The sequence below is a fragment of the Eleutherodactylus coqui genome, chromosome 11, assembly GCF_035609145.1.
Source record: "Eleutherodactylus coqui strain aEleCoq1 chromosome 11, aEleCoq1.hap1, whole genome shotgun sequence".
NCBI lineage: Eukaryota > Metazoa > Chordata > Amphibia > Anura > Eleutherodactylidae > Eleutherodactylus > Eleutherodactylus coqui.
The window spans coordinates 1,860,400-1,882,797 of record NC_089847.1 but is presented as its reverse complement, the minus strand read 5'-3'; the positions used below and the strand labels follow the sequence as shown (position 1 = coordinate 1,882,797).

General features: G+C 51.0%; 1 protein-coding gene across 1 annotated transcript in view; it reads left to right on the top strand.

Moving 5' to 3' along the window:
- BANP (BTG3 associated nuclear protein) overlaps window positions 1–22,398 on the top strand; it is a 364,607-nt gene that overhangs the window by 86,141 nt on the left and 256,068 nt on the right. The window contains exons 5-6 of the mRNA XM_066583886.1: window positions 12,860–12,982; window positions 14,354–14,523. Coding sequence (XP_066439983.1) covers window positions 12,860–12,982; window positions 14,354–14,523 — 293 coding nt within the window. The remainder of the gene's footprint in view (window positions 1–12,859; window positions 12,983–14,353; window positions 14,524–22,398) is intronic.

Here is a 22,398-nt window from a genome sequence, read left to right as displayed (position 1 = left end):
TTTCCGCTAAGAATTTTTAAAAAGTTTTTCAGTACATTATATGGTACAATAAATAGTGCCATTGAAAAATACAACTCGTCCCGCAAAAAACAAGCCCTCATACAGCGACGTCGATGGATAAATAAGGGAGCTACAATTTTATTAAAAGGGAGTAGGAAAAAACAAAAATGGAAAAAAGCAAAAAAGCCCGGTCACTAAGGGGTTAAAGCAAGGTTGTCCAGGACGGGTCATCTGTAGTAGATCGGTAGGGGTCCATCGCTTAGGACCTCCACCAATCATCTTTTTGCGGCGCTAGGCAGGTGTTTGTGTGCACTGAGCTGATTTTTGCTGAGAGCAGACAGCTCCATTCTTACTGTAGTGGCCAGGCTGAGTAATGCAAGCAAAGTTTCCATTCATTTCAATGCCTGCAATACCCAGCCAGGCCACTGCAGTAAGGACGTAGCTGTCTGCTCAGTGCACAAGCACACTTGCCTAGCACACAGTTGATTGATGGGGTCCCTGGCAGTAGACGCCCACTAATCCATCCTAAGCACTGCCAATCAGTAGTTTACATGCGGACAACCCCATTGATGTTTGGTAAAGGCAAGAAGTTGCCCCCGCAGCACCACACAGACTCCCACTCTGGGCAGGGCAGATAGATATGCAAAGGCAAGTCAGGGATCCAAAACCAAGTCTCCGAAATCAGTCCTGAAATAAACGAATCCTTGGCAGCACAGGGTGGTGCAGAACATAGTAACATAGTAACATAGTTCGTAAGGCTGAATGAAGACAATGTCCATCTAGTCCAGCCTGTTTATCCTCCTGTGTTGGTGATCCAGAGGAAGGCAAAAAACCCCAAGAGGCAGAAGAAGAAAGAAGAGCCTTAATATCCCATAACGTGGTAAAAAGAGCGCGGAGGTGGAAACGTAGCTTGTTATCAGGGCATGGGAGGATACTAGCTTATCAGGGCATGGGAGGATACTAGCTTATCAGGGCATGGGAGGATACTAGCTTGTTATCAGGGCATGGGAGGATACTAGCTTGCTATCAGGGCATGGGAGGATACTAGCTTGTGATCAGGGCATGGGAGGATACTAGCTTGTGATCAGGGCATGGGAGGATACTAGCTTGTGATCAGGGCATGGGAGGATACGTAGCTTGTGATCAGGGCATGGGAGGATACTAGCTTGTGATCAGGGCATGGGAGGATACTAGCTTGTGATCAGGGCATGGGAGGATACTAGCTTGTTATCATGGCATGGGAGAATACTAGCTTGTGATCAGGGCATGGGAGGATACTAGCTTGTTATCAGGGCATGGGAGGACACTAGCTTGTTATCAGGGCATGGGAGGACACTAGCTTGTTATCAGGGCATGGGAGGATACTAGCTTGTGATCAGGGCATGGGAGGATACTAGCTTGTGATCAGGGCATGGGAGGATACTAGCTTGTGATCAGGGCATGGGAGGATACTAGCTTGTGATCAGGGCATGGGAGGATACTAGCTTGTGATCAGGGCATGGGAGGATACTAGCTTGTGATCAGGGCATGGGAGGATACTAGCTTGTGATCAGGGCATGGGAGGATACTAGCTTGTGATCAGGGCATGGGAGGATACTAGCTTGTGATCAGGGCATGGGAGGATACTAGCTTATCAGGGCATGGGAGGATACTAGCTTATCAGGGCATGGGAGGATACTAGCTTATCAGGGCATGGGAGGATACTAGCTTGTTATCAGGGCATGGGAGGATACTAGCTTGTTATCAGGGCATGGGAGGATACTAGCTTGTTATCAGGGCATGGGAGGATACTAGCTTGTTATCAGGGCATGGGAGGATACTAGATTGTGATCAGGGCATGGGAGGATACTAGCTTGTGATCAGGGCATGGGAGGATACTAGCTTGTGATCAGGGCATGGGAGGATACGTAGCTTGTGATCAGGGCATGGAAGGATACTAGCTTGTGATCAGGGCATGGGAGGATACTAGCTTGTGATCAGGGCATGGGAGGATACTAGCTTGTTATCATGGCATGGGAGAATACTAGCTTGTGATCAGGGCATGGGAGAATACTCGCTTGTGATCAGGGCATGGGAGGATACTAGCTTGTTATCAGGGCATGGGAGGACACTAGCTTGTTATCAGGGCATGGGAGGACACTAGCTTGTGATCAGGGCATGGGAGGATACTAGCTTGTGATCAGGGCATGGGAGGATACTAGCTTGTGATCAGGGCATGGGAGGATACTAGCTTGTGATCAGGGCATGGGAGGATACGTAGCTTGTGATCAGGGCATGGGAGGATACTAGCTTGTGATCAGGGCATGGGAGGATACGTAGCTTGTGATCAGGGCATGGGAGGATACTAGCTTGTGATCAGGGCATGGGAGGATACTAGCTTGTGATCAGGGCATGGGAGGATACTAGCTTGTGATCAGGGCATGGGAGGATACTAGCTTGTGATCAGGGCATGGGAGGATACGTAGCTTGTGAGCAGGGCATGGGAGGATACTAGCTTGTGATCAGGACATGGGAGGATACTAGCTTGTTATCAGGGCATGGGAGGATACTATCTTGTGATCAGGGCATGGGAGGATACTAGCTTGTGATCAGGGCATGGGAGGATACTAGCTTGTGATCAGGGCATGGGAGGATACTAGCTTGTTATCAGGGCATGGGAGGATACTAGCTTGTTATCAGGGCATGGGAGGATACTAGCTTGTTAGGGCATGGGAGGATACTAGCTTGTTATCAGGGCATGGGAGGATACTAGCTTGTTATCAGGGCATGGGAGGATACTAGCTTGTTATCAGGGCATGGGAGGATACTAGCTTATCAGGGCATGGGAGGATACTAGCTTATCAGGGCATGGGAGGATACTAGCTTGTTATCAGGGCATGGGAGGATACTAGCTTGTGATCAGGGCATGGGAGGATACTAGCTTGTGATCAGGGCATGGGAGGATACTAGCTTGTGATCAGGGCATGGGAGGATACTAGCTTGTGATCAGGGCATGGGAGGATACTAGCTTGTGATCAGGGCATGGGAGGATACTAGCTTGTGATCAGGGCATGGGAGGATACGTAGCTTGTGATCAGGGCATGGGAGGATACTAGCTTGTGATCAGGGCATGGGAGGATACTAGCTTGTGATCAGGGCATGGGAGGATACTAGCTTGTGATCAGGGCATGGGAGGATACTAGCTTGTGATCAGGGCATGGGAGGATACTAGCTTGTGATCAGGGCATGGGAGGATACTAGCTTGTGATCAGGGCATGGGAGGATACTAGCTTGTGATCAGAGCATGGGAGGATACGTAGCTTGTGATCAGGGCATGGGAGGATACTAGCTTGTGATCAGGACATGGGAGGATACTAGCTTGTTATCAGGGCATGGGAGGATACTAGCTTGTTATCAGGGCATGGGAGGATACTAGCTTGTTATCAGGGCATGGGAGGATACTAGCTTGTTATCAGGGCATGGGAGGATACTAGCTTGTTATCAGGGCATGGGAGGATACTAGCTTGTTATCAGGGCATGGGAGGATACTAGCTTGTTATCAGGGCATGGGAGGATACTAGCTTGTTATCAGGGCATGGGAGGATACTAGCTTGTTATCAGGGCATGGGAGGATACTAGCTTGTTATCAGGGCATGGGAGGATACTAGCTTGTTATCAGGGCATGGGAGGATACTAGCTTGTTATCAGGCCATGGGAGGATACTAGCTTGTTATCAGGGCATGGGAGGATACTAGCTTGTTATCAGGCCATGGGAGGATACTAGCTTGTTATCAGGCCATGGGAGGATACTAGCTTGTGATCAGGGCATGGGAGGATACTAGCTTGTTATCAGGGCATGGGAGGATACTAGCTTGTGATCAGGCCATGGGAGGATACTAGCTTGTGATCAGGGAATGGGAGGATACTAGCTTGTGATCAGGGCATGGGAGGATACTAGCTTGTGATCAGGGCATGGGAGGATACTAGCTTGTGATCAGGGAATGGGAGGATACTAGCTTGTGATCAGGCCATGGGAGGATACTAGCTTGTGATCAGGGCATGGGAGGATACTAGCTTGTGATCAGGGCATGGGAGGATACTAGCTTGTGATCAGGGCATGGGAGGATACTAGCTTGTGATCAGGGCATGGGAGGATACTAGCTTGTGATCAGGGCATGGGAGGATACGTAGCTTGTGATCAGGGCATGGGAGGATACTAGCTTGTGATCAGGGCATGGGAGGATACTAGCTTGTGATCAGGGCATGGGAGGATACTAGCTTGTTATCATGGCATGGGAGAATACTAGCTTGTGATCAGGGCATGGGAGGATACTAGCTTGTTATCAGGGCATGGGAGGACACTAGCTTGTTATCAGGGCATGGGAGGACACTAGCTTGTTATCAGGGCATGGGAGGATACTAGCTTGTGATCAGGGCATGGGAGGATACTAGCTTGTGATCAGGGCATGGGAGGATACTAGCTTGTGATCAGGGCATGGGAGGATACTAGCTTGTGATCAGGGCATGGGAGGATACGGCTCCTCTGCTGCCAAGGATTCATCCCCCCTTCATGTTTGTCAGGGTTATGCTGGATGACCTCTTGCTCTGTACTCCCATCTATAGGGTTGGTTATTCCGGCCTGTCTACTGCATAGTTGATAAATAGTAGATAGGTGGGAGTCCAAGGGCTAGGGCCTCTACTGGTTGCTAGAAGAGGGGTCCCATTGGCCCCAGCCGAGGACCTGCAGCAACGCTTTCTCTTCCTCCTTGACTGTAGTGGCGGCGCTCGCTCAGCTGCCGCTGCGTTCAGTCTCTGCCTAGTCATGGCTTTGTAGTTGGGTCCCTGTTTGGTAAGATCAGGTGGATATGTCATATATTCTTATGTCTGGAATAAGGGCAAATCATATGTAGACATTGCTAGCAAGGCATGCTGGGGGATTTCTCCTGTGAAGGCTGTGGCTGATTGAGTGCGCCTGGAGTCTGTGCCGCCCTCCTATACTGCAGCGCTGTTAATAAGGGGCTGCCTGTAATTATGGTATTTCTTCAGTTGCTCCTCCGTAAAGTGAGATTTCCCGCTGCCTTCCCAGTAACCGCAGGCTTTGCTGACAAACTCCCGTCCATAAGCTCTGCTACATTTGATATAATGCGTTGTGACTTTATTACAGAATGCGCTAATAGTCAGAGTTTCCCGGCACTGACCGCAGCCGGCCACACACAGCAGCGGTTCTGCTCCTATGGAATCCCCTCTGCTGACTTGCTTCTTTTTAATGCCTTTTGGTCCAGGGTTACACTTAGCGCTCCGGGCGATGACAGGAATGCAGGGAGAGGGGTAAGTGGGGCTCCCTGGTTTGCCAGCAAGCGGCCGTCAGTCTCCTGCTGCAAACGGAAAACCTTCCTGAGGCTTTTACTGCACATTGACTCCTAAACCTCTTAGGTTTCCGTTGGTAATCTCATATGAACGGGGCATAAATTACCGCTGACACAGCGGAGCCGCGCACAAGGGAGCCCTTCCAGCCGGTGAATGTCCTCTCGTGACGGCAGTCCTTGGGGGCTCACCAGTTTCCATCTTAATAAAATGAACCTTTTGCATTTCTGTGTAATCCGAGAAATCCGATCGGTTGTAGATTTACTCTAAGACGTCTTCCTGCATTCACAGTGCTTATGGATGTGAAGGGCCCCTTTATCAGAGCCCCTGCGGCCCTCTCACGATTGGCGCTCCCCTGTATGGTAATGCTGCTTGCGCCAAATTCTGCCCTCCCATCAGCACATAAATCTGGCTCCGTCTGACCAGGAGATGTTTCTCCGCTGCTCAGTGATACAAGTTTTGCGCTCTTTTGCCCGCTGGAGTCTGTTTCTCTAAGACACAATGGCGCTGGAACTGGTCGCCCGCTGTTATACCATCCGTGCGGAGGAACGGCGAGTTGTGCGTTCGGACACGTTAGTTGGAGCTCCAGCGTTGTATTCAGCTGACTGTGCAGCCTGTTGGTCAGAACGATTCCTGACATCCTCCTCCGACCCCTTTCAGTGATGAGTTGTTTCCGTCCGCAGGATCCCCTTTCGCTGGATGTTTTCCTCGATCGCGCCATTCTCGGTATACTCTCCACACCGTTACATGATAAACCCCCCGCGGTTGGCGGTGAGACCCCGGCTAGTCTAGCACCGATGACCGGCCTCGTTGGAAGTCGCTCTGATCGCTGGATCTTCCATCTAATGTGGATTCACACTGAAATTGATCCGCAGAAAACGTGTCATGTGACTTTATGCCGCACTCCGGGGTCACGGGGGGAATTACCTACAGGGGGCGCCAATTGTGAGAGGCTGGGGGCTGTAATAAAGGGCCGGGGGGGGGGGGGGTCTAATAAAGAATTCGACCACTTTAATAAAGCGCCTGCCGGCATGTGTAATGCCACTGGTCAAGCACAGAGTTGTTCGGCGATGTAAGGTGAGAAGTGTTGTGTCCGGCTCTGGACCCGACCGACCTATAAGTGAAGGTATATGACGTTCTGTGATGGCCCTCCTTATGACTAGATCTGTTGGTGCGCTCCCCGGCGTCCCTGTCGTCAGGCTCTGGCTCTGCGGCGGCCGCGCTTGTTTTTCCACCTTTGATGCCAGGGGTTTTATGTGGAACAAAGTAGACTAGAATGCTTTGCGGTGAGAACTTGGAAGCCCGGCAGCCCCTCTTCACATGTTTGTCTTGGGGGCCCTGGAATAATGTGACACGCTCAGCCGCTGCAAAGTGATAAGACGGAGTGTAAAACTCCGGGAACCGACTCAACTTGGCTGCAAACTCCTGAAATTGTAGGTGATTTAGCTGAGAAATTCCGTGGAGCCGTACCCGGAGCGCCGCCGGGGCTCTGCAGCTCCCTCTGCTGGCTGGCTGCGATACTTGACCCCCTGCTTGGAGTGAAGCTTTGATTCCTAGTTACCTTTTCTTCTAGAACACTCTTCTGTCCGGTGGAGACCGTCTCCTATTAACCCCTTGAGGATGCAGCCATTTGTTTTAGCGTAGCATTAAACATGCCTTATAAATACAATAAGAAGCTTCTCAGCGGAGAGAATGGGGACCACCATTGTCCTGTTTGTTCTGGCGGAGTTGTGTTTATGGCGGACTCCGTGCGCGGAATTCGAGACAGTATTCTGGGGCTCACGGTCATTACAGAATTCGTGACGGTATTCTGGGGCTCACTGTGATTACAGAAGTCGTGACGGTATTCTGGGGCTCACGGTCATTACAGAAGTCGTGACGGTATTCTGGGGCTCACTGTCATCACAGAAGTCGTGACGGTATTCTGGGGCTCACGGTCATTGCAGAAGTCGTGACGGTATTCTGGGGCTCACGGTCATTACAGAAGTCGTGACGGTATTCTGGGGCTCACGGTCATTACAGAAGTCGTGACGGTATTCTGGGGCTCACGGTCATCACAGAAGTCGTGACGGTATTCTGGGGCTCACGGTTATTACAGAAGTCGTGACGGTATTCTGGGGCTCACGGTCATTACAGAAGTCGTGACGGTATTCTGGGGCTCACTGTCATTACAGAAGTCGTGACGGTATTCTGGGGCTCACGGTCATTACAGAAGTCGTGACGGTATTCTGGGGCTCCAGTCATTACAGAAGTCGTGACGGTATTCTGGGGCTCACGGTCATTACAGAAGTCGTGACGGTATTCTGGGGCTCACGGTCATCACAGAAGTCGTGACGGTATTCTGGGGCTCACGGTTATTACAGAAGTCGTGACGGTATTCTGGGGCTCACGGTCATTACAGAAGTCGTGACGGTATTCTGGGGCTCACTGTCATTACAGAAGTCGTGACGGTATTCTGGGGCTCACGGTCATTACAGAAGTCGTGACGGTATTCTGGGGCTCCAGTCATCACAGAAGTCGTGACGGTATTCTGGGGCTCACGGTCATTACAGAAGTCGTGACGGTATTCTGGGGCTCACGGTCATTACAGAAGTCGTGACGGTATTCTGGGGCTCACGGTCATTACAGAAGTCGTGACGGTATTCTGGGGCTCACGGTCATCACAGAAGTCGTGACGGTATTCTGGGGCTCACGGTCATTACAGAAGTCGTGACGGTATTCTGGGGCTCACTGTGATTACAGAAGTCGTGACGGTATTCTGGGGCTCACGGTCATTACAGAAGTCGTGACGGTATTCTGGGGCTCACTGTCATCACAGAAGTCGTGACGGTATTCTGGGGCTCACGGTCATTGCAGAAGTCGTGACGGTATTCTGGGGCTCACGGTCATTACAGAAGTCGTGACGGTATTCTGGGGCTCACGGTCATTACAGAAGTCGTGACGGTATTCTGGGGCTCACGGTCATCACAGAAGTCGTGACGGTATTCTGGGGCTCACGGTCATTACAGAAGTCGTGACGGTATTCTGGGGCTCACGGTCATTACAGAAGTCGTGACGGTATTCTGGGGCTCACTGTCATTACAGAAGTCGTGACGGTATTCTGGGGCTCACGGTCATTACAGAAGTCGTGACGGTATTCTGGGGCTCCAGTCATCACAGAAGTCGTGACGGTATTCTGGGGCTCACGGTCATTACAGAAGTCGTGACGGTATTCTGGGGCTCACGGTCATTACAGAAGTCGTGACGGTATTCTGGGGCTCACGGTCATTACAGAAGTCGTGACGGTATTCTGGGGCTCACGGTCATCACAGAAGTCGTGACGGTATTCTGGGGCTCACGGTCATTACAGAAGTCGTGACGGTATTCTGGGGCTCACGGTCATTACAGAAGTCGTGACGGTATTCTGGGGCTCACGGTCATTGCAGAAGTCGTGACGGTATTCTGGGGCTCACGGTCATCACAGAAGTCGTGACGGTATTCTGGGGCTCACTGTCATTACAGAAGTCGTGACGGTATTCTGGGGCTCACGGTCATTACAGAAGTCGTGACGGTATTCTGGGGCTCACGGTCATTACAGAAGTCGTGACGGTATTCTGGGGCTCACGGTCATTACAGAAGTCGTGACGGTATTCTGGGGCTCACTGTCATTACAGAAGTCGTGACGGTATTCTGGGGCTCACGGTCATTACAGAAGTCGTGACGGTATTCTGGGGCTCACGGTCATTACAGAAGTCGTGACGGTATTCTGGGGCTCACGGTCATTGCAGAAGTCGTGACGGTATTCTGGGGCTCACGGTCATTACAGAAGTCGTGACGGTATTCTGGGGCTCACTGTCATTACAGAAGTCGTGACGGTATTCTGGGGCTCACGGTCATCACAGAAGTCGTGACGGTATTCTGGGGCTCACTGTCATTACAGAAGTCGTGACGGTATTCTGGGGCTCACGGTCATTACAGAAGTCGTGACGGTATTCTGGGGCTCACGGTCATTACAGAAGTCGTGACGGTATTCTGGGGCTCACGGTCATTACAGAAGTCGTGACGGTATTCTGGGGCTCACGGTCATTACAGAAGTCGTGACGGTATTCTGGGGCTCACGGTCATTACAGAAGTCGTGACGGTATTCTGGGGCTCACGGTCATTAATGAAGTCGTGACGGTATTCTGGGGCTCACGGTCATTACAGAAGTCGTGACGGTATTCTGGGGCTCACGGTCATTACAGAAGTCGTGACGGTATTCTGGGGCTCACGGTCATTACAGAAGTCGTGACGGTATTCTGGGGCTCACGGTCATTGCAGAAGTCGTGACGGTATTCTGGGGCTCCAGTCATTACAGAAGTCGTGACGGTATTCTGGGGCTCACGGTCATTGCAGAAGTCGTGACGGTATTCTGGGGCTCCAGTCATTACAGAAGTCGTGACGGTATTCTGGGGCTCACGGTCATTAATGAAGTCGTGACGGTATTCTGGGGCTCACTGTCATTACAGAAGTCGTGACGGTATTCTGGGGCTCACGGTCATCACAGCCGCAGCTGATTTGGATCACTTTTTACTGTTTGCTGCCTCCTCTGACACCAGGTCTGACCTGTTGTCTCTTCTGTAAAGGCACACCTCTTGTGGTGCCAACAGTCTTTTATTGCTTTAGAAATTTTTTTTTCAGACAGAGTGAACAAAACAGCAGAATTCTGGTGCTTTTTCCTTCCTTCAGCATTGAGCAGGATGAATGACGTTAATCCATTGATCCCTCACAAACACAACGATCCCAAATGTCTTTGTTTTCTCTTCCTAATTTTCTGTAAGAGTAAAACAGTAATAATAATAATACTTTTGTGCGTCCCCACAAAGGACTGGAACTAGCTACTGTGTTTCCCTGAAAGTAAGACCCTGTCTTATATGAAGAGGCGCTAGGTCTTATTTTGGGGAGTATCTTATTATATTTACTAGCAGCCACGGTCCGTGTCCTCACGCTGCTCTCCAGAGCTCCAGCGCTCTTGCTTGCAGTCCTCGGACGCTGACAGAAGATTGTTTCCTGGTTCTGTGATGCATAAATCCCGTTTCCAGGAAGCGTTGGCCGTGATTGTCTGGCAGTGCTTCAGAACCAATTAGTGCAACACACGAGGAACCAATCACAGCCATTGTATTGTAGAGGCGGGATTTATGCATTGGCTGAGCAGCGTTCATCTCTGCATCTCCGGCAACAATAGCAATGTCTGCTTCGGAGTAAGGAGAAGCCGCCGCCAGAGATGGAGAGACTCCAGCCAATTACATAATCCCACCTCCACAATGCGAAGGCTGTTGATTGGCCGAGCAGCGCTCTAAGAAGCAATCAATGCAGAGCTTGATGAACCAATCAGAGCCATTGCATTTCTGTGAATCGGGAATAAACCGTCACAAGAAAAAGACTCCCGCGCTCAGCGTACCGGGGACACCAGAAACGCCAAATAGTGAGAAGAATTACATCTATAAAGAAACCTCTTGTGGATTCAGTATGAGGCGTCCTCAAAGAGGGGTCATACATGGCTGCACATCCAAGGGGAAGAATGTATCAGGTGGGACCACAAGGCTCTGTCCTCGGCCCAGTGGTGGGCAACATTGTTATAAATGATCTGGAGGAGGGAATTGTGGGAAACTGATCAAATGTGCCGATGACACAAAGCTAGGAGGGATAGCTAACACTAGGGAAGAGAGGGAGAGGATTCAGAAAGATCTAGAAAAGCTTGAACAGTGGTCGGCGACTAACAGAAAGGTATTTAACAAGGAGAAATGCAAAGTCCTACATCTGGGCAAGAGAAATGAAGAAAGCACAGAGAATGGGAGGAATTGGGCTAAGCAGCAGCACATGTGAAAATGACTTGGGTATACTAATAGATCATAGACTGAACATGAGTCAACAATGTGATGCAGCAGCCAAAAAGGTAAAAATGGCGTAATAACCTCATTCTGTGTGACGGGACCAAATGTGGGATAAATGATGCATTACTGACTACCAAATAATACATTTTTTAAAATGATTTCCTTTTTTATTACAGGCTGATATACCCGTGTGTGTATAATATATAATATATATACACACATATACACTAGGTCATGTACACACGTGTGGGTATATCACCTAGTATAACATATATACACACACAGTTATATGTAAATGTTATATATATATATATATATATATATACACACACACACACACTAGGTCATATACCCGTGTATATATATACACACACACACTAGGTCATATACCCGTATACACACACACACACTAGGTCATATACCCGTATATATATATATATATATATATATATATATATATATACACACACACACACACACACTAGGTCATATACCCGTGTATATATATACACACACACACACACATACTAGGTCATATACCCGTATACACACACACACACACACACACACACACTAGGTCATATACCCGTATATATATATATATATATATATATATATATATATATATATATATATATATATATATATATATATATATACACACACACACACACACTAGGTCATATACCCGTGTATATATATATATACACGCACACACTAGGTCATATACCCGTGTATATATATACACACACACACACTAGGTCATATACCCGTGCGTTGCAGGGCGCTTTTATGAGTATCAGTCCTGGAATATACAAAGTAGCGCACCACCGCTCTTTTATGGAAGCTGGCCGAAAGAAAACCTGTGTTGCCCCCGGCAACCAATCACAGCGCGGCTTTTCTTTTTTTCGTCAGCAGTCTAAGAAATGATTGGTTGCTATTAGCAACAAAAATTCCAGAGGACGTTGGTGAGTTTTCAGTGTTTATCCCCGGCTTACCTGTCACCGGAGCTGCAGAATATTACTGAAATTGCAGCAGAAGCGGGACGCGAGCGGCGCAGACAAGCAGATTCTGCGTCTGATGGATAAGATACTGGAAACGTGTTTTTTTCACCGTTTATCTTTTCCAGTAACTAATAAAACTATATTAAGTCATTTTTACATTTTCTTAAGTGCTTTTTTAGTTTTGTACTTGCGAGTGTTTGATCGCCCATACAATATAAGCAATAGGGACACAGGCACGCCCTCATAGACCCCAGTCATGGCGGCCCCGGGGGTCTTCAGGGGGTCTTCAGGCTACTGCCGCAACCGGATGGTACCTCTCATCCCGCAAGTCATTCAGGACCCCCAAGCATCGATTGGAACATTTAAAGGCTGCTGTCACAATTGACATTGGCATTTAAAGGGTTAACAGCTGTGGTCAACGTGAGGGCTGACCGCAGCTATTGCTGCCAGGTGTCAGCCGTCAGAAGCACATGCACCCGGGTTGTAGTTGGACCGACTTGCAATCCCGCTCTGTGCACCCGGGATGTAAATGAACGCCCTGGGGCATGAAGAGGTGCAGCGGCCGTGGGCAGTGCCGGAGGGACGGACAGTCTGGGACCTCTGTGGGGGGCTGCATTCTGTGCATCGGGTATTGTACATCTCTGGTCTCTTCTCTTGCAGTGTCGTTCCTCAGACCACCGTAATCCTGAATAATGAGAGGCAGAACTCCGTAGTGGCCAAACTGGAGGGTCAGGAGGAGTCGATGAGCCGAGCCACGGAGAGCCTGGAGAACATGCTCAACAGGTAAGATGCCTGCCACGGAGCCAGATGGTTAATACCATCCTTCGCCCCATCCTGCTGCCATTGGTTGGCGCACATCACACGCAAAGACGCGCGGCCAAATAGCGCTTTTATTGCCACATAGACTAGCAGATCTGCCGTTGAACTTGCGTCTACCTTTTCTTCGGGATCTCTTGCACCTTCAGACGGCAGCTTGATCAGGGTGAACCTTCAGGTGAATTAATGAACCTCAGTAATGCCCCTTTACTATGATGCCCGGCGCTGATGGCCCCTCTACTATGATGCCCGGCGCTGATGGCCCCTTTACTATGCTGCCCGACGCTGATGGTGCTCACATCTGCAAGGTCTGGTGGTAATGATGAAGCCCGGATTGGATGATTGCCCACCGCGACAGTGAAGGCCGCTCTTCTCCAGCTCATGGGTCCACACTAGGGATGAGCGTGCACGCTCGGCTAAAGCAGTTACTCGAGCAAGCATTGCTCTTCTCAAGTAACTGCTTACTGGCCTGAGCGTGCTCGGGGGGGGGGGGGGGGGATGGGGGGCAGGGGTGAGCGGGGATGGGGGGGGAGAGTGATCTCTCTCTCACCCACGCCGCCCCCCCCACCCCCCCCAAGCACGCTCAGGCCAGTAAGCAGTTGCTTGAGTAACTGCTTTATCCGAGCATGCTCGCTCATCTCTACACATTGAGGGGGACCAGAAATTCACATGGGACCTCAACTTCTCAGGACCTTTACCCCAACCCAGCGCTTCTCTTTTAGGGAGACATTGTGATTGTGTGGTGGGTTCACATGGCCTTCTTAGGGGTCCCATGCCGGCTGCCATTGTCTATTGCAGCCCATATTTCAGCCTTTAACCCCTTAAACACTCGACCTATTTTGGCGTTGAGGACCAAATGATTTTTGGTATTTTTTCATCTCCATTTTTCAAAAGCCATAACTCTTATTTTTCTGTCGTCGCGGCCGTATGAGGGCTTGTTTTTTGCGAAGGGGTTAAAGGGGATTTCAGACATTAGAAAATATATTTCATGCCGTATATAATGGTGCAAAATAGAAAACAAAGCCCTACTCATGTGTCCAATGGCCTCCCTCATGCAGCGCCGCCACCCCGCTCCCCGGTCCGTGACTGTATCCGCTCAGCCAATCACTGGCCTCAGTGAGCCTCTGACTAGTCCAGCCCTTAGCAGAGCAGTCCTGCAGGGGACGGGGGAGGACATTGGATAACCCCTTTAGCTGAAACGGACGTCTTCAGGCATTTCTTACTAAGTACTGGAAGGAGTCTCCGCTGTGTGAGTAGCCTCTCCTTCCCTGATGTGAGCCGGTCTCTATCCTCGCCCCCATTACTAGTCCAATGTAATAAATGTCGATTCTCTTCCAGCGCCAGCGGACGGAGGCACAATACCATCGTTGTGAAGGTCCCCGGCCCAGACGACAGCCACAATGATGAAGACAGCGGCTCTGATGCCAGTGACACCTTGTCCAACTGCGGTCAGTCAGGAAACTCCAACATGGGAAACAACGTGACGCTCATCACCCTCAACTCTGAAGGTGGGTGATGTGGGGCTGAGCAGTCGGCTGCCCTGGGCATGTACAGAGCAGTGACAGCACCATCATCCTCTTCCTCACTGTATGCCTGCGCTCAGCTTCCACCTGTTATAAAGAGGTCGTCCAACAAATGTAGGGACTCCACTAACAGCGGGAAATGTTACCCAGTGGAAGCTGAGCCCCACCTGGGCTCCAGCAGAGGTGCCCCACGGGTAACCGCAGAGCCGCACATTCACGTGACTGCTGCAGAACATCTTGGCCTCAGGGCTCCTGTGCCATACCGCTGCAGATCGTTCATCCATACTCTGCGGGGGTCCGGGTTTACGTCACACATGTATTCTTGAAGATTCATTGTTAATATAATTGGAGCACGTTACATTCAGGCTGCACAGAGAAGCCGGCTTTACCGTGTAGATGGATGAGTGTGGAGAAGCTTCACCTGAGTCTCATCGATTGAAGATGATGTTCTTTGCCGTTTCAGTGGCTTTTGCTGCGTTTGGGTTAAACTGTGCGACTTGTGTAGAAGGCAGACAACTCCATACATGCCTGTCTGTCCTGACGTGCTTCACACCGGGAGCCGCGGGGTCCTGGCTCTGTGACAGCAGCTAACTATCACCAATAATAGGCCTTACAGGGAGGGCTTTGTAGAGGTAGCAGGTTGTACAGAATACGCTCCCCCCATACACTTTATATGAGACCCCCTAGTAGCACGTTGGATCTCCTTTGGCCTTTAGAGCCGCAACATTTCCTTTAAGTGATGAAACCGTTCTGCAGGAATACCGGCCCCTGCGGACAGGAAGCTTCTTGTAGTCCCTGCAGATTAGATGGCGGCGCTGACATGTTCTGACGGGCTGACAGGAAGGGGTCAGCGATTCATGCTGCTTGTGCCCAATTCTGACCTCCCATTAGCAACAGAAATGTGACCAGGTGACTTAGACCCCCCCGCGGTTGGCAGTGAGACCCCGGCTACTCCAGCACCGATGACCGGCCTCGTTGGAAGTCGCTCCAATCGCTGGATCTTCCATCTAATGTGGATTCACACTGAAACTGATCCGCGGAAAACTTGTCATGTGACTTTATGTCGCACTCCGGATGGTTCTGTCAGAGTGGTTAAATATCACCTACTCAGGCAAGGGCAGCCCGCTGGAATCTTCTGTACCGCCGGGCACCAGCACTGTCACACGGACACCTAGGGAGAGCAACGCTACTTTGTCTTCCCGGTGTAGACACGATGCTCTTCGAGTTCCATCTCCGGGCGGCTCTACTGCGCTGCGTGCATGAAGGTGAGAAGAGAGCGGGAAGGCCTACACATCTGCTCAATGTAGGGGGCTCTGAAATACCATTCAGGTAATGCAGATAAGACCACCTGCTTCTCTGGGAAACAAGCAAGTATCCGCACCATCATCATCACTGCAAGGGGAAGCTTCACCACTAATTCAGTTACAAAGTACCAGCCAAGGTTGTCCTGTCGTAAACTATTGATGATCTACCTTCCAGGTTAGGCCATCAATAATAGAATGGCAGTGTATGCTGCCCCGCGCTCCCACTGACCAGGGGTCTCTGGGCCGCTGCGCTCATGCACTGACCTGATTTTTGCATGAAGCACACAGCTCTGTTCCCACTGCAGTGGTGAAGCTTTGTATTACCCGTATTCACTTTAATGGAAACTTTGCCTGCAGTGCCAAACCTGGCCACTGCAGTGAGAACAGAGCTGTCTGATTCCTGCAGAAAGTGGTTCAGTCCATGACTAACAGCTATTTGGGTGGGATCCTGGACAGCGAGCCCCCACCAATCTCCTTTTGGTGACCCACCCTATGGATAGGCTATCAGGAGTTTGTAACTGGGAAACTTCATTAAGAAACAATTTTCGTCTGAGTAGTGCCTACATTTTACTAGTCTGATTTTTCTGCGGGGGATCCCAGTGGTGACGGCCGGGGCTGTGAGGTGCTGCCTGTCCAGTGCACAGTGATCTCACTTCTCTGCCCACCCTCTTTCTTGCTGAGTCTGTAATGGTGTCCCCCTCACCCCCCTCATCTGATGCCATCGTACATTTCTTCTGTGGGCGTGCGTTCTGCTGTTACCGGCTGCTTCCTTTGGTCACAGGAAGTGTCTCGCATTAGTTTTCCCACTCTTGCGCGGTGAGTCCAGACCGCAGTTGGCCGTCGAGCGGTCGGGTATGGTTTCTTTCAGAATGCGATGTTTGACTGATTGGCTTTGGGCAGCAAGTAGACTGTAAACATGGCAGCCTGCGGCGCGGAGCGCTCTCTTCCTAGGAGTTCACCTTGAATATACACTCACGGTTTGAAGCGCAAATGCCTGAAAGTTTATATCTCCTGGCTTGTCGAATGCGTTTGGTGGTTACTGGAAGTGTGGGAGAGCGAGCCCAGCGGGCGGCTGCCGAGCTAATCATACCAGGACGTTGGCACCCGCTGCTCCTCTAAAAACAAACACTTCCACTGGCAACCATCCGCTTCTCTGCGAGCAGGGACGCTCATCGGGCCGTTCTTGTAGTCTGTCCGTTGCCTACAAGTGTGAGAGGGGCTGCGAGCGGCAGACCCTCAGATGAGCAGATCCCTTGGATCCCGGGGTTTCCTCACCTTCCTCATTTTGGACGCCGTCCGTCGGATATTAAGGCAGACCGTTCACACAGTAACGGATGTAACACTCTGTAAGTAGTTGGGCCGGCGCAGGCTGTGCGAACGTCTACGTGTTTTCTGTATAAACCGCCGCAGTCCTGGAAGGCACATTACAAGCTATAAACCAGCTTCCCCAAACACAACCTGCACTCAGACAATTGTTCTCTGCTAGCAGCCTCCACAACTGGAGGACATTACTCTTCCCTGGTGTCCCTCGCCTGCGTTGTACAGCCATGCTGCCGACTGCCCTCCGCCAGGAGCGGACACCATAATCCCAGGATTTTCTGCAGTCTCAGACTGCTTATCACCGTGCCGGCATAAGCACTGCGGGAAATAATCAGATCTCCCAGCAGTGATCATGATAATCCGCTAGTTCTGTCTCTCCCTTCAGGGCTCTTCATTAGAAATGCTGCACAGCAATAGTGTGGCATGCTGAGCTATACAGTGATGAAAGCCCCGGAGCCCCTCATAGTCAGTGGCTGCCAACAAGCGCCGCTGGCGCCCGTCATTTCACGATTCGGCATGCCATTATTTTTCTCTCTTCTGTGATGCAACCGAAAAAAGGAAATTTTCAACAGCAATCTGAACAGACGGCAATGGGAGGCCTCCTCAGACGGCAATGGGTGGCCTCCTCAGACGGCAATGGGAGGCCTCCTCAGAAGGCAATGGGAGGCCTCCTCAGACGGCAATGGGTGGCCTCCTCAGACGGCAATGGGTGGCCTCCTCAGACGGCAATGGGAGGCCTCCTCAGAAGGCAATGGGAGGCCTCCTCAGATGGCAATGGGAGGCCTCCTCAGACGGCAATGGGAGGCCTCCTCAGACGGCAATGGGAGGCCTCCTCAGACGGCAATGGGAGGCCTCCTCAGACGGCAATGGGAGGCCTCCTCAGACGGCAATGGGAGGCCTCCTCAGACGGCAATGGGAGGCCTCCTCAGACGGCAATGGGAGGCCTCCTCAGACGGCAATGGGAGGCCTCCTCAGACGGCAATGGGAGGCCTCCTCAGACGGCAATGGGAGGCCTCCTCAGACGGCAATGGGAGGCCTCCTCAGCGGCATGGGAGGCCTCCTCAGACGGCAATGCGAGGCCTCCTCAGACGACAATGGGAGGCCTCCTCAGACGGCATTTGGAGGCCTCCTCAGACGGCAATGGGAGGCCTCCTCAGACTTTACCTCCTGAAACAAGACAAGCGTTTTTTTGGTCTGGGGCCGGATTTGTTGTCTTTGCGTACTTGTAGAGACCTGATTCTGTCCTGAAGCCAAGTGGGCCTTGATCTAGCATAACTTGTGGTGGAGCACAAGTTCCAGAGCTCGGGGGCTTTTCCACTTAGATGAGACTTTGAAGTCTTCTCAAGATTGTTTCAATAAAGCTTGGGAATGTCTAGTTACACGAAGAGTCCCTTGTCACTTCCAGCCTCCTTCATGCCCGGCGCTCGGACCTCCCCGCTATTTGTTAGACGCCTTGCAATGTTCTCAGAAGGAAAAGCCGGCCTCTTCAAGTGTTTCCTTTGAGAGGGTAAAGGGCGTTTAGACAAAAAGCTCAAGAAGGTCAGACATCTGAATGTGTGACTATATAAAGCTTATTATTGTCCTGCTTGGATAAGGATGCCCTCCATTTATTTAAAGTGGAAATTGTTATCCGGAGACGTAGTTAGAGGGGTTGTTATCCTCCGGGTAGGTTATTAGTAGTTAAGCGCCTGGGGTATGTCACCAGGGACTCCCACCAATCCGCTGTTCTCTGAGCTAGTGTGCTCATGCAGTCAGCTGAATTTTGTAGAAAGCATACAGCTCCGTTCACACTGCAGTGTCCAGACTTGGTATTGTAGGCGCAATGGGAGCTTAGCATGTAATACCAAGCCTGGCCACTGTGGCAGGAATGGAGCTTTTTACTTTTGCTTGAGCTTACTGGCCCAGCAAGCAGTCGATCGGTGGAGGTCCCGAGCAACAGAGCCCTGCTAATCTACTATTGATGTTCTAACCTGAGGATAAGCCATTAATAGTTTACACAACTTGGACAACCCCTTTAAAGAGAACCTGCCAATACAATCGACAACTTTAAGATAAAGCATGGGTGCAAGGCTTTAACCCTTTCCAATCCACTGTCTGACGCCTTCCTACATTGTGATTGAAGCTTGTACAGCTCTAATGTCAGAAGATGTTCGACAGGGTATTCTTACCGTCTGTTGCCAGCCACTCCGCTGTCGGAGCCTCTCTGGCGCACACACTGGCTTTAGCCAGCAGATGGCACTGTTGTATAACAGCAAAAAGAGAAAGCCTTTTGGGAAACCCTGAATTCAAAATTGGATTGGAAAGGGTAAATTCACCCCCTCCCCCATTCCGCAATTTTGAAAATTACTCACAAGGCCAAAACGGCCCCGCTTGGTGGTCCGGCTACGTGTCACGTGACCTGTGACATGATTGGGTCTTCTGGCTCCAGCCGCGGCCCCTTTACGGGTCATATGCTCTTGTACTCTGGTTTGGGGCCAGGACGTTGGCAGCCGCATGTAGTTATGGAACAGGCTTTCTGCGCAGTGTTTTTGCAGCGTTTTGGGTGTATGTAGCAGCTTCAGGAATGGCCTTTATTATTTGTTACAAAAACACAAAAAAACAGATAAATTTGGCACAAGAAGCGCCCGTCACAGAGGAGACCCACAACATGACCTCTTATTGACATTCATAGGGTATTAATGTAAGGCGCAGGCGGACTAGTGGGAGAAGCCAATCCAGATGGGACCCCTTTGTGGTGCTCCACTATGTGATGGGAGCGATCAGCGGGGACCTGGGATATAGTGTAAGATGTGTGGATGGAGGGTCCGGGACTGTAATGGCACCAGTAAACCTCCCACTAATCAGCGCTCCTCTAGTATACCAGTAAGCAGTCAGTCCGCTCTGTGAAGGGCCTTCAGTTTGGGACTATTTCTGCCCCAATGTATCCGAGAAGCCTTCCCTGGAGATAGTTGTACATGGGAGGGGGATGATGTGGTCTGATGACCGTCGGCACCTCTTACTGGCACCCATGAAGTCATCATCAAGATGCAGGCTGGCTGGGATCCCCCAATGCATTTCCCGCCGGTCAGCAGATGAACTTGTAGCCCCTATGGCAGGTTCCTGGTGATTTGGGGCTGCGGCCCACAGAGTGGACGTCTCCTTTGCCCTTGGGTGCCTTTGCAGTGCTGTTGTCCCCCATTTGCTCCGTAGCCCTCTGTGACTAGGAAGCTTTTCCTGCAGTGCACTGCTTGCTGCGGTCCTCTCCGTCTGCAGGGTTACTTGGCACCAGGCTCTGCTCAGCAGATGTTCCTGGCCTTTTATGTAAATGTCAAGCAAGCTGCCAGCGCATTAATATTTCTTGGGAACGCTTTGCTTATAACATTCGGCTATGGGATTCTTTTCGGGACTTATGGAGGCTTTGAGCAATTACTTGCCTCCCAGCCCTGCAATTAAGTGAGCTGCGATCAGCTGTAAGAAATAAGCCGAGCGCCGCCGCTCAGATCGGACCCGAGGAAAGCAACGCGGCTGCTGAGAAGCGTTGGGCTGCCAATGGCATGTATGTGAGGCCCAGGCTCTCCGATGGTTTGTAGGCGGCTACATTGCGAGGATACAAAGTGGCGGCACGCTGTGTACAGCCGCGGTTTGCGACGTTTCGTAGCCCGTGTTCCCCCATGGAGCCTCCTTGTTTATTGCATGAATTAGCGATTTTAACATTAGAATGTCCTCTAAACTTTCTCACTATAGAATCGCGGTTAGCGCCAACGTGATGCCACAAACTGGAGTGTACCTGGCAGCGATGCCACCCCTGTGGAAGAGGCCTAAAGCTTCGGCTGCAGACAGCGCTGTCATTATGATGAGGTGCGAGGCATTGGGATTACAAGGGGCATGTCATTAGTCCTCCCACGGTGACCCGCATAGATCCTACACTGGGACCTCTGTCCTCGTTACGGTCACAGAAGGGACTCTGCGCTCGCACCCCCAGGGGCTCCGAGTACCTCATTGCCTTTATGCTTGAAGTGTGATAATACGCAGTCGTCACCTGAACCCCTCCGCTCGTACAGGGGGCTTGCATGTAGGCATTGAGGACGTGCTGATGCCACCAAGTGGGATTTGTGGAATGAAAAGGAGCGTTTTTCCATATTTTCCCCCTTAAAATGTGTTACTGCAATTAAAATTGACACATATTGTCAAACATCGTTGCAGATCACTTGCTTTAAGCCCGCAGCATAGAAATGTCCTGGAGTTTTCTTTACTCCCATTCCGTCTACAGCAGGGGGGTTCAACCTTCTGGCGTCTCTGGTGGAGGCATCAGTGAAGTAGTGACTGGCACAGGGTGGAGGCAACATTGTAGTGACTGGCACAGTGGAGGAATCAGTGAAGTGACTGGCACAGAGTGGAGGCATCGGTGTAGTGACTGGCACATGGTGGAGGCATCAGTGTAGTGACTGGCACAGAGTGGAGGCATTAGTGTAGTGACTGGCACAGAGTGGAGGCATCGGTGTAGTGACTGGCACACGGAGGCATCAGTGTAGAGACTGGCACAGGGTGGAGGCATCAGTGTAGTGACTGGCACAGGATGGAGGCATCAGTGTAGTGACTGGCACAAGGTGGAGGCATCAGTGTAGTGACTGGCACAAGGTGGAGGCATCAGTGTAGTGACTGGCACAGGATGGAGGCATCAGTGTAGTGACTGGCACAAGGTGGAGGCATCAGTCTAGTGACTGGCACAAGGTGGAGGCATCAGTCTAGTGACTGGCACAGGATGGAGGCATCGGAGTAGTGACTGGCACAAGGTGGAGGCATCGGTGTAGGGACTGGCACAGGGTGGAGGCATCAGTGTAGTGTCTAGCACAGAGTGGAGGCATCGGTGTAGTGATTGGCACACGGTGGAGGCATCAGTGTAGAGACTGGCACAGGGTGGAGGCATCAGTGTAGTGACTGGCACAGGGTGGAGGCATCAGTGTAGTGACTGGCACAGGGTGGAGGCATCAGTGTAGTGACTGGCACAAGGTGGAGGCATCAGTGTAGTGACTGGCACAAGGTGGAGGCATCAGTGTAGTGACTGGCACAAGGTGAAGGCATCAGTGTAGTGACTGGCACAGGATGGAGGCATCGGAGTAGTGACTGGCACAGGGTGGAGGCATCGGAGTAGTGACTGGCACAGGGTGGAGGCATCGGTGTAGGGACTGGCACAGGGTGGAGGCATCGGTGTAGTGACTGGCACAGAGTGGAGGCATCGGTGTAGTGACTGGCACAG